The sequence below is a fragment of the Gallus gallus genome, chromosome 8 (assembly GCF_016699485.2).
Source record: "Gallus gallus isolate bGalGal1 chromosome 8, bGalGal1.mat.broiler.GRCg7b, whole genome shotgun sequence".
Lineage (NCBI taxonomy): Eukaryota > Metazoa > Chordata > Aves > Galliformes > Phasianidae > Gallus > Gallus gallus.
In genome coordinates, this window is record NC_052539.1 from 6,266,607 (window position 1) to 6,279,476 (window position 12,870).

Below are 12,870 nucleotides of genomic sequence, written 5' to 3' on the forward strand. Positions count from 1 at the left end.
GCTCTCCTCCCCCGCCAAATGGGGTTATACAAGCATTACGATCTCTCCTGGCACAGAAAGAGGCTTACCAGCTTCCTGTATCATAGTTAACTGTTCCATAACTGTGTCAGAATCCTACAGTTCTTTTTTCCATTAAGCATTCCCCTTTACTGGGCTGGAGAATCCACGGAATCCACTTACCCACAGTCATGAAGGTACCCAGCAGCTGCTCTGTGGCAACTGGTTTGATCTCTGTTCGTAGATTCACAAACCTGCCAACCACCAGCGGAGCTCGTCGGAAACCAAGAATCCTGATTTGGGGGGAAAAGGGAAGAAAGAAAAGCAAAACACAAGATGAGGAATGAGAACGAACAACGTGGACAGCAGTTCTAAATTAAAAATAACCAAACAATACGCTGCCTGTTTCTGTGCCGTTGTGCAAAATCAAGATGATTTGAGACCAGGGAATAGAGTTGGAATGCTGCAGCAACCTCCTTGCTGCTCCAAGGCAAAGAAAGGAAATTCCTTTTCCTGAAGTGCCTGCATGTTAGACTCGCTTTACAGGATACCAGTGACAGTTCTTTATTAGACCATTTGCAGCAGAGCAACACAGGATGCATCATGCTCCAAATCTCAGAAATTGGACTTTGTGCCAGAAATATCTATTGTCTGTCTTGTGAACAGGATCAAGCAGCAACCATATGGTCTTTGGACTGGTCACCTGCAAAGACCATTCATCTGTGGGAACTGCTGCCTAATAAAATGTCATGCTTAAACCCAATTCAATCACACTTGAAAGTACGGTCTAGGAGTCCGGTCTTTGAACAAGGGACAATCAGTGCAGCAACACTGGGAGATAGCTGTGGTTTTGTTTCATTCGTAGTGTGGGGTTTTTGGTTGGTTTTGTTATGGATAACCAACAAGTAAGTCCCATAAGTACAAAATAACTCTAAGGACAGGCACCTGTCTGAAAGCAGAAGACATGCATGAAGACAAAACTCGTAGCAAATACAGATAAGCAAGTTTGAGAAACCATGGGCATTACAAGTAAATAAATGCAGAACTCAGACCTGAAAAACCTGTTGCTGTTGCTTCAGGCTCACAGCTGAAAGCCCAGAACCCTGGACTGCATAGCCCCTCCATTAGAGATTAACACATAGTGTCACTCAGGTCCTTCTTGCAACAACGGCATCTTGGGCCAAAATATGTAACTGTCACCACGACAACTAACGTACATGGTAGCTCTGAGGGCAAAGAGCTCTTGCTGGGTAGTCTTGAGGAATGCAGGAAGGCAGAGATACATATCCAAGAAGAGATTCTTCCAAATATGACGCATCAGTGGTTTCAGTGCTCAGTCTCCTTTTCAAACACCTCACAAAAATCTTCAATGACAGAAATCTGCATAGATCTTTGAAATGTAGTTTCACAAAAAACCCTTATCATTTTAATCCTAAAGTAACACGACCTATTGGCAGGTGAGAAACAGCTCACATCTGAGGTTTCAGTCAAGGGACTGAAAAAACCTTTAACACAGATGATAAAACCAGGTAGCCCAATAGTTCCATACCTATCCAAGTGAAAGGCTGCCACTTCTGCATTGTGTCTGTCATAGCCAGCATATGGTTCTCCTTCCACTACATAATCCCTGGCATACCTGTAATTGAAGTAAGAAAGAATGATTCGTGCAGGATTTCCATCCGTTCAGCTGTTCAGAGTAACAAGTGCAAGAACAGTGCTAAGTTAAACACTCTCTGGGTCACTTTCAAAATGACTGCCTGTGGGAGAAGGAAATTATTAATGATTTTAAATAAAGTACAAACCATTGAAGTAGTAAATAAAGAGGAAAGATCAGTGATTTACAGTGGTCTCAAGAGCTTGGGAAGCAGAGCCCATTCAAACTAATGAGTTTTAATTCAACCATATGCCAAGCCATGTCTAAGAACAAAGAACGCAGACCCAGCTACAGAACAGGGGCCTGGTCATACTGTAAAGCAGCATCTCTATAAATGATTTGGAGGTTAGAATGGATTGCGGATTAACATGAAAATAAAACCTGATATTGTGACAGAAATGTCAAATGCTATCTTTAGTAGTTAAAAGATCAGTAAGCGTGAATCTGAGAATGCAGGATATAAAAAGGCCATTTATTTTGGTGGAGGAAAGACAATTACCAACAAGAAATAGAGATTTGACATGCATCACAACAGCAGCCTTTTTTTTTTTTAACAGATGTCACTTAAATAGCAAAAGCAGAGAAATTTCCGAGGTTCACATCACCTGAATCAGGCCTAGATTTGCTTAAGAAGCATTCTTCAGATAAGCATAAAATAACACAATTAATACTGAGCAAATGGGTGAAACACAGTACAGTCACATAAAGTAAGATAAAATCAGGTTACTTATTTTCTCATTTCTACCTATGAATCTAACTGTGTAAACTGGATGTTTTTTCAACAGATTTGGGGTTCAAGCAGTAGCAGAGCAAGTGAAGCCACAGGGCTTTGATGTTTTAACTCTATGCAGAGAAGATCTCTGGAGCCAGACAACATTTCATCAGTCTGAGTAAATGCTTTGGCTTCTCTGCAGGGCAGCTCAAGAAGGAATTAACCAGTGCTGGATGGCACGCAGGCACTGGAAGGAGGATTTGAGATGCCTTCCAAATTTGACAGTTGCTCCAAACAAGCAACTTACTTCACATAAACCACTGGCACGCAATGGTAGCAACCATTAATCATTATTCACTTAAGCTAGATTTTGAGTAATTTTGAAACGAGATAGTCACCCTCAGAACATTGGCTCAAAGTCAGGTCTTTTGTATACTTACAGCAGACTTGTGAAAGCATGATCACATTTTGGAAGCTGCAGAGCTAAAACGTATTGGCAAAACACAATCAACTTCTTGCCTCCATGCACAGTAGGCATCAAGTATTTCCCAGGGCAGTGGTAGCAAAGCACGAGAATCCATTCTCTTCCAGCCAGTAAGCACACTCAAAAAGGTTGTCTAACACAGTGACATCCATACACCGTTCAGGTCAAGAGCTAGCTAAGCAGACTATCTTGCAATGACAGTACAAGACTACCTACAAGAGCAGCTATTCAGCAGTTGCAAACAGAACATGAGTCCATCAGCTGTCCTCACCTGTGGCCATATTGCTTAGTACTCCTATAAACTGCCTAGAAATTCCTGTAAACACCCCAAGAAGCACAAGTTCTTCTTGCAGAACAGTCGCTGCGATTGCTTGCACAGGCATTCCATTATTGGGATGTAATTTAATGCTTGGTGATGCTCTTTATAGCACCCACTTATACAGAGAATACTATAGAAATGCCATGCCTTGTCACTGCCTTCGCTGGTCACACTGCCTGCTGTACCAGCAGCACCCCTGTGCGAAAGGTTCACATGATTAAATGCAGCACAGGTCAGTAAATGACCACATGGAAACAGGGCTGCAAACTCCAGAAGTGAAGGGCGGATGTTTTTCCTCGTTCTCTAATCACTCATTAATGTGACAGAAAATCTTTACGCTCCTCAATCCAATATCCTTTGGAGAGATATGCATCACTCTGTGATGACATTTGAAATTTGCAATGCACTCCCATAAAGCACACCTACCTTACATTTTTACATCTTTTTCTTTTCTCCTCATTCCTTTCTCCGAAGGCAAGCAGTTCAAAAGGCTTTATAGATGGGCTCAGGATTTCATAAGCATTCCATCATGTCAAGTTTCCCTTTGGGTCACCATAAATAGAGGCCACACCAAGGAAGTATCATTGCTTGCCCATTCTTAATTTGCTCCTCCAGTACTCAATACTGGCAGCCAAGAAACGCAGGGGTTTTTGCTCTGACCTGCAAGTCAGTTTTACAGTCTTAACACAGCTGTAGCTCACACCCAGATATGCATTTAACACCACCGTGAACTTTCATTCCCTCCCTATTCCTGAGCTGCGTTCCCCCATGGCACCTTAATGTGACTTATTGAGAAAGACCCTCCACACTGCCAGAACCAGCACTTCCAGAATAAGGAAGATGCTGCTCAGAACCATCAGGTTTAATCAGCATTCCTAAAGGTTGTTCCAAGCTCTACAGCCAGAGACAGCTGGCTCAGTAACCTCAGGTAACCAGGAGACTAGCAAGGCTCTCTACTGTCTCACAAGTAGCAGAATGACCTTTCTGTTTGCCGGCAAATTTGTAACACAGATAAATGCGACAACATAAATAAGTAAGGCAGCTATTAACTCCGCCACCAAAGACAATATTTACCTCTTGGGTTTGAAAACAACCTTCTGTCCTCCTTCAAGTATTAGCAAAGCTTTCAGCTGGGTCCCTTTGTATCCCACGTCAGCTTTTATGATTTTCTTTGTCGACATGGCATGCATAACAGCTCCCAGCTCGGGTGTCTCCTCGGGGTACACCTCGCGGGGCACGACCCACTGGGCTGCGATCTCCCAAGGGGACTGCAAGGTATGGTCGAGTCGGGGGTCCAGTTCTACACGCAGGCTGGCCATCATGCGGTGAAAGGCGCGCTGGTCCTCCCGGTTGGCAGCTGAGGTGTCCAGGTTGTCAATGAGGAAAACTTTTGTGAAAATGAAGATGACAAGGAGGATGGCCAACAGCACAACTCGCTGCTTCAGCTTCATGGTGACCCTGGGCCCTTCTCCTCTGACCCTTTCTTCTCAGTGTTACAGGAAGTCTATTGGAGGTCAGGTGAGGAGCGGGGTGTTAGTTACTAAATTTCATTCGTAACTTGCACTGTAAAAGACAGACTGCCACGGAAGCATCTCCTGGAACTCCTGAAAGTAAACAAAACACAAACTTAAAAGACTGCATTCCTACAAGCTAAAAATCAATCCATTCTTGGAACCTAAGTCTGGATTAGCTACACTCGTATCCTAAAGCTCAAGCATTTCTGTTGTTTTACTGCCTCCCTGTAGCCTTGCATGCATACAGAAGGGGAACTTGCCTGATACCATCTCTGTGCAGCCAAAATCACAACAGTGTGTTGCTAGCTACAACTACAACAGCAGAGACTTTTGCAAAGCACTGCAGTTCCAGCTGATGGCTCCAATTTCATAAACACCCCTCCATCAGTAGGAGAACACCCCACCTCCAGTTTCATAGAGATGTGTCTCTCAAGAGAGATGTCCCAGGTAGGTCCTCTGACATCTAACGATCAGTTACAACAGCTTTGCTGCCTCATTTCCTGAAGGTGTTGAGACTGAAGTACACAACAGACTTAATTTATTGCCTTTGATTTGTAACCACTGCAATTTACTCATCTTTCCTCCATTCTTAAAAGAAAAGCGACAACTTCACTTTCTTGTGGTTAACTATACATCTTATGCAGTCAACCATAACATCAATAACCACAAAAAAAAAAAAAAAGCAAAATATCTGTAATCTCAACAACTGAGATTCAATTCAACAATTCAATTCAGGAGAAAAACAGGAAACACTACTATTGCCTTGTCCCAGAAAACTTACCCAGAGCACAGTTAAATTCACACTGTCCTAATGGTGCTGCAAGAGGTGCTTCACCTCTCAACAAACCAGAGATGCACAGCCATTGTGCCCTGCCTGCACAGCCCACCAGGGCTGCGATGGCTCTGCAGCCACCAGGCAGCCCAAGGATCCAGGCTGCAGATCCACCCTGACATGAGCTGCCTTTGCCAGCGTTGAGCCAACTCAAAAAGCTAGAGAGAAAAGGGAGGGGGCACAGAAGCTCCAGTAATGGGAGATGACACAGCACAGCCCATCTGTCTCTCTGTGAGATGGCACGTCAGCACTGTGACTGGAGCGGGGTCCTATGCTCCACGTCCTTTCCACCTTCATGTAAGACCTGATGAGCGTTAAAGCTCAACCACTTCCCCCAGATGTGGTTCCCAAGAGTTGCACAAGCATCTGAGGAGCTGATACTGCAAGAGCAAGCATTTCTCCTGGCAGCAGTGCTGACAATACCTGAATGTGTAGGTGAAACTACAGCCCACACCAGCACAACAAAGGAGAAGTGGCTGCACCTTCTGGAAGCAGCGCACCAGCAGGGACACGGAAATTCCATGGCCAACCAGCAGGCTGTCCTATTTTCAGGACAGCATCTTCCACCCCTCTGCCACCCCTGTCCTGCTCCAGGTGGCAGCTCAGTTCAGCTGGGCCTTTCCTAAGCCACCCATTTTGCCTCTTAAACACTTCCTATGAAATCCATCCACAGAATCTCCTAATGACAACAAGTTAAAAGCGAAACGTGGACATGGAGCTTAACACCGACAGCAACCACAGCAACATAAAAACCCTACGGAGGGTAGGGAACAGGGAGAAAGAAGGCTATCAAGCATCAGCGATGGTTTAGACCAGCACTGTGGTCCTGTGCTAACCACGTGACGTTAACTTCAATCTACTGGGAAATAAGTGCTTGTACAAATAGTGAAAGACAACAAGCCAGACGTTTATATGGTAATTAAAACAAATTATTGCTCTTCTCTGTTCTGTGGAGGCAGCCCGTACTTCTGCAAACAGCACGTCCATTTGCATACTGCACGCTGGCAGCATGATAACAAGCAGCACAGGCAAGGAAGACATAGTTGACCTGAGAGCCCAAACTCTGGCAAACACAAAAAGGAAAGAATTTCAGAGAGCCCTCAATAATAACATTATTCTTAAACCTGAAGAGAGCAAAGCAGATCAGGCTCCATCTGAGTCCCCAGTCATAAATTCCTAAGTTCATTTCTTTAAAATGAGTAATTCTAGATCACCTTGAACACTGCTGCTATCGGTACCTTCTTTCACTCATTTCACAAACCCATCAGTTTGTATGAAGCTGCACAGGAGACCATCCATTCCTTTCCAAAAGGTCACTCCTTATTATGAGATACGTATCCATCCACATGTATGCTTTAGGAAAGCCCCGCAGCCCGATGTTGGCCAAGTAAAGCACTGCATAGAAGCCATTCCTAGCTCTGGCACTCAAGCTGGGCACTCCGTTTCCTAGACCGATTTGCAAGCATTTCTCCAGGGGTGTTTTGGGCTGGGGAGAGGGGGGAGAACACAACTACTGCCACCACTTAAATTAAAGGTCATTTACTTCGCTCATCCTTTGTGACAGCTCAAACTAATTCTGGTTGAAAGCCTCCAACCACGTAGATAGAAGCTAACAAAAGAAATTAAATATTTGCTATGAGATGTTCCAGTAATTCCCTTAACCAAAAAGGCAAAGCTTCCTCCCCATGCTACAGGACTCCTCCTCGTGCTCTGATGGAGCCCTGACTGTGGCTCTCCTCTCTGCAGCTTCGAGGTGAGCCCACTGACTCCATATGACATCTGCCAGAAAGAGACATCAGCTGCTTTTCTCCAAGAATCAACCCAGCACCCCTGAGGTTGCTATGCAATCGATTTTGCACACTAGCTGCAGAGCCTGCACATTATTCGTTAGGTGCCAATGTTATGCTTGTTGCTGCACGAAGCGAGCCAACAAAAATCAATCTTTTCATGAACAAGTTTACCATGGAGAGCGAGAGCTTCATCTTTATTGTTTTAAATTCAAGGCAGTAAGAGCGACAGCACTGGGGTACTGTAAGAAAATATTTACCTGGTTTGGAAAGAAATTAATTTCTCCCAAAAGGACAACTAATTTCTTTCAGATGAAAAGTAAAAGTCCTTGTCACAGTGGATTGGAAAAGAGGATTATGAGAGCTCAGGATACGTGAAGCTGGTCCTGGAACAAGGACACAGATGGGAGGGTGGTCACAGAAACAAGTGAAGTAATGGCTAGAATGCCATTTTTTAAAGGGGGAAATAAAGGAGAGAGAACTCCATGGAACAAAGGGCAAAAGGGTCAATGAGAAAGTAAGGGAGCGAGACAAGCTTTGAGGAGACCCAACAAGGAAACGGTTCCAGAAGCAAATGGGGAGGACAAGGCAAAGGATCCCCACGCTGGGCAAAAAGGAGAGAAGGGACACAGAAGCCACTTAGCTCTACATCACCGCAGCATGAGAAGTCTGTAATGATACCATGCATCCTTAATACCAAAAGGCATCAGAGTAGGGGAAGGCAAACGACGTTGGAGCCTCCAACCAGAACTAACACAACAACAGAGTAACCTACAGCCCAGAACAACACACCTTCCTCCCACCGCAGGGCAGCCAACACATCCCTTGCTAAAGCTCAGATGACTCTAAAACTGCTATGTTCTCTAGTTTTTTTCCCCCCACTCCCTCCAGCTAGCATTACCAGACGGAATACATAACCCAAAGAATCTGTTGCTTTATCACCCAAACTCCACCTCTATGACACAGAAGTACAGAAAAATCCACCTCCCTATCACTTTCCCATACTTCTGATCGAGCAGAAAAACAGAAACAAACAACCATACCACCTTTTCAATGCCACAGTCAACTGGCAGGTCTACACCAAAAACGCCTTTAGATTTTCACCATTTCATCAGGCGATTTCCTGATCAATTCTGTCTCTCACTACAGCCAGGTCTGTATTCTCAGCAACTAACGAGTCTTCCAATTCAATATCTAAAGAGCAGCAGCTTCTAATTATCACGGTTAGGTTATTATGGCTAGGTTACTGTTGGACTTGATGATCTTTAAGGTCTTTTCCAACCAAGCAGTTCTGTGATGGTGGGGTCACCATGCACACTAACACCTGAACCAAAGCACGCAACAGACTACTCACAGCAGCATCCCAAGCTAGCAGAGGACAGCCACCTGAGCAGCCATCTCTGAAGCATTCCTGTGCAACCCGCTCCAAATGATGGAAAATGTCCGAGCAGTGCAGAAGTTTGCTCTGTTGGCAGTAGGACACAAAAAACCGAGGTTCGAGCAGACGACAACCTGAAACAAACATGGTTATGCATGCTCTAATTCCTGTTTAAACACATGTTTTCTTTTCCTATACCTTTTGGAACCTCCTATGAAAAGGCCTTTTAAAGTTCTCCAGCAAACCTCAGCAAACGCCTTAAGAAATAGCACACATACATCAGTGACATTTCCCTCCCCGTGGAACGTGCTTCAGCCTCAGCAGCTCAACCTGCCTTCCTGTCCTCCCGCCCTGCCCAGCTCCTGGTGCCTCCTGCACAAGCTGTGTTATCCCAGGTCTCTCAGCCAGGCTCCCACAGCCCCTCGCTTGGATTTTTCACCTCATTCTGTCACCTCCACTCCCCGTATGCTGTGCTGTGTACTAGTTTAGTAACCCAGCGCACAGAGCCTCATACGTACCCACTTGCCTGCTATTGTACCCTCTCTTTTTCCGTACAAACGCCCATTTATCCGCAGGCCAAACCTTGGTGACTGCCTGCGCTGGAAGTTTTCTTTATATACGGAAAACTAAACCTCCTGTTTCCAACAAGAGCGCAGGCTGAGCGAGAGCGCAGGGCGCAGCGCTGGGCAGAGGGGGCAGGGAACACCTCACGCACCGGGCGGCGCCGGATGCCCTCTCAAGGCGATAAGCGCTCGGATGGCACCGCGTACGCTGCGCGCCTCACAGCCGGGCGAGGGCGGCCCCGCGGGCCGTGCAGGTGCCGCTCTGCTCCCTCAGCCGCGGCGCGCGCCGCTGCCCAACGGCCGTAACGGTCCTAACGGCTCCTCCTCCTCCCCACGCGCACCCTGAGGGCTCCCAGGCCGGAGGCGCTCCGCCGAGCTCCGCGGCGCCCCGGGCAGGGGCGTGCCCGCCCTCAGGTGCCGCCGCCCCGCCGAGCCACGCGGGCAGACGCGGAGCGGAGCGGACCGGCCCTCCTCCCATCGCCCGCTGCTCCCCGCCGCCGCCCGGCCCCGCGCTCACCGCGCCCCGCGGCCCCGCTCCATAGCCCGGCCGGCGCCGCCGCCAGCCCCCGCCAGCTCCCCAACATGGTGCCGCCCGCCGCCCCGGGCCCGCCCCGATCGCCGCCCAATGAGAAGCCGCCGTCGCCTCGCCGACGGGACGCGGCGCGCCCGCCCGTTGGTCGGCGCCGAGCGCCCCGGTGCTCCCTCCGCCAATGGGGACGGCGGAAGGAGCGCCACCTGCGGCCGGCCAATGGGGCGGGAGGAAGGGAACGCGGGCATTAACCCCGTCCTGCCCGGGGCCGACCGTGCGATGCACCGCCGGGACAGCGCGCGTACGCAGGTGTGGGTGCGCGTGTGTGCACACCAACGGCCGAGCGTAGCGCATACAGCGCTGCGCCCTGACACTGCGCGTACAGCAGGGCTGCAGCTGGCGGGGACAGCCCCTCACCCACCCACCCCACAGCCCGAGGTGAGGGGTGGCACGGGGGCCCAGGCCCCTCCCAAGGCTCCAAACCCACCCCCCAGCCAGACAGAATGAGGTGGGGATGGTTGTCGCCTTGCACTTAGGATGCAACCTTTCCTGTGCAAGAGCAGCCCCGCTGGGTTGGTGCAACGCTGTGCATCCAACGCTGTGCATCCTCGCAGCACCGCTTGTGTTACCGTTGGCTCACTCTGACCTCATACACATGAATGCGAAACCTCCCCCTCGTTGAAGACTGCAACAATTACCGTCCGAGGCGGAAAACACATCTTCCTTCCAGGCATTTTCTCCTCCGTTTTTAAGCTGAGAAATAAAAACCTGTTCTTGTCTTTCCAACAGAACTTTGAGCAGTCCTACCTAACATCACCCAGCATCCCGCCAACAGCTCCAGCCCCAGGACGCTTCTCTTGTGCAGTGTTATTGCTAGAGGGAAAGGTACCTCTGCATACTCGTGCTGTGTCTATATGCATGCATGTGAATAGCACCCTCTGGTTGTTATGGGCCACCCCCATTTTAAACCCAACCACAATAATGGCTTTCATTTTCAATTAGCACATCAATATTGAAGCGCCAAACACGGTAGCCATAGAAACGTTGAGAGCTCCAAGGGGCCAGGTGGGTTAGGTTATGGGTAAGGCTGGGGATGCTGTGGGATAGAGGGAGGAGAGCTATGTGATGGGCCATCATCTTGGAGAGCTGGCAGGCAGAAAAGCTCCGGTATCCTTTGCCAAGGAGGCAGCAGGCTTCAGGAAGGTCATGAAAAAGAGCTGATAGAACCACAGCTGCCAGCAAAACCCGAACTGGTACTGGGCATGGGAGCTCAGGCTGGGGAACAGGGTCTGAGGGGGGGGGAAAGCAGGCCAAGGACAGCCTCAAAAGCTGGGCCCGGTGTGGGAAGGAGGCCAGAGAGACTGTTAAATAATTCTATCTGCTCCAGGAAAAATCTCAGCGTGCTCAGAAGAAAAAGCTTTCAATCAACATAGGCACTGTCAGCAGATGCTGCACAGATCTTCCTGCTCAGAGAGGTGTGTGATCCTGGCAACGGGCTGAAGCCAGGTTTTTAAAGCACAAAAGACATTCCTGAGGTGAGAGCAACACTTTGACTCAGCCAAGCTGACTGTCGCTTTGCAGAAGGTATCTGCGTGAAACAAAACCACGAGCCAATGGAAACAACTAAGGGCAGGCTCCAAGCGTGAGCCCTCAGACCAAAATTCTCAGATAAAATAGATGCTGCCTCCCTGCCCTTGCTGCAGCCATGCCGGCTCTCCTGTATCACCTCCCTGCCTTCCATGTGCCCTAGCACAGCTTCCAGGAGGATCTGCTCCATCATCTTCCCAGCACAGAGGTGAGGCCAACAGGTCGGTAGTTCCTGGGATCAGCTTTTTTATCCTTTATAAAATTGGGGGTGATGTTGCCCTTTTCCCACTCGCCGGGGACTTCACCTGATGGCCACGACTTCTCAAATATCACTGAGAATGGCATACGAATGGCCCGAGTGAAACAGAAACTACATCCCTACTCTACCCCTTGAGCCCAGCAGGCCCCTTTCCTTGCTCCTGCCTGTTTTCCTGCTTGCTTATTGCCAAACCCTGTCCCCTGGTGCCACGGCAGCAGCTCAAGAAGTGAAGAACCCAATTCCCTTTGCCACCAACCTTTCTTTTGCAGAGTCATTTTGAAGAACAAAACAAAGTTTGTTCACTTGGTTTCCTATGGAGCACGATGACATCTGCATCCTTTACACTGGAGGAAGAACACGGGGTCATGGAAAGCTCAGAGCTGCCTGCACACCAAAAACCCACTACAACAGAACAAACCAAACCCAACAAAACCAGGTGTTTTTTTCCGTGCTTTCCAGCTTTGCAGCAAAGGAATGAAAGATTAAGAAGTCTTCTTTTATTGTGTCAGAGTATTTTCAAATCGAGGCACAAATCTGGCTTGGTTGTCTCATGAAGCATCAGTGGGCGTAATCAGTGCTTGTAAGGTAGAATCCAACATGGGAAACATTCTGTGCATGTTACAGTAGGTCTTATTTAAAAGATTAGGGCTCAGCACAACCTGGGAAAAAGGACGAAAAGGAAGAGGGTGCCACAGTAGAGGAGCAGCCTGCTTTAATTGCTAGAAACAAAAGAAGCGTTAGATAGACTGGGCTGAAACAAGAGTACTCTTGGAAGTTTCTCAAGACAAACTGAATCCCCTCCACTTGAGAGGCTGCAAGGAGTCACCGTGCCTCAACAGCACGCCAGTCAGGCTGAGTGGGTTTCTATATCTTTGCTTCCCTTCCTGTCCTGTACGTCACTATTAACCCAAATAAAGATATTCAAACCATATCTGACTACAGAGCAAAGCCAGTACACTGCACAGAGGCCCCAGAGGTTCCTCCTATCGCCTGCTTAGGCTGTCAGCAGTCATGGCAATTTTTTTTTTTTCCTTTTATCAGCACAACTCTTATCTGATTCACAGCACGGAAGTGCTGCGTTCTTCAAGCCAGCTCCTTGAAAGCATGCTCAGTGCTTTTAAGAGAGGTCAGGCAGGCTGAGAACTGACTGCAGGGACTGTTACTTTGTGCGTGGGTTTTTTTTTCTCCTGGAGTAATTTAATCTTGACCCTAACCTGACTCATTGTGAGACTGCTGAGGTTCCAGGGCTGCTTTC

General features: G+C 48.1%; 1 protein-coding gene across 6 annotated transcripts in view; it reads right to left on the reverse strand.

The window, feature by feature from the left end:
* FAM20B (FAM20B, glycosaminoglycan xylosylkinase) overlaps positions 1–12,870 on the reverse strand; it is a 48,590-nt gene that overhangs the window by 12,155 nt on the left and 23,565 nt on the right. For 2 of the 6 annotated variants that reach the window (XM_046944377.1, XM_046944378.1), the window contains 3 exons: positions 4,241–4,770; positions 1,547–1,633; positions 181–290 (listed from right to left, as the gene is read on the reverse strand). In XM_046944377.1, coding sequence (XP_046800333.1) covers positions 181–290; positions 1,547–1,633; positions 4,241–4,617 — 574 coding nt within the window. In that variant the 5' untranslated portion in view covers positions 4,618–4,770. Of the gene's footprint in view, positions 1–180; positions 291–1,546; positions 1,634–4,240; positions 4,771–8,653; positions 8,812–9,195; positions 9,802–12,870 lie in introns of those variants that run through there. The other 4 variants (XM_046944376.1, NM_001031268.2, XM_046944380.1 and 1 more) reach the window with 4 other exon arrangements.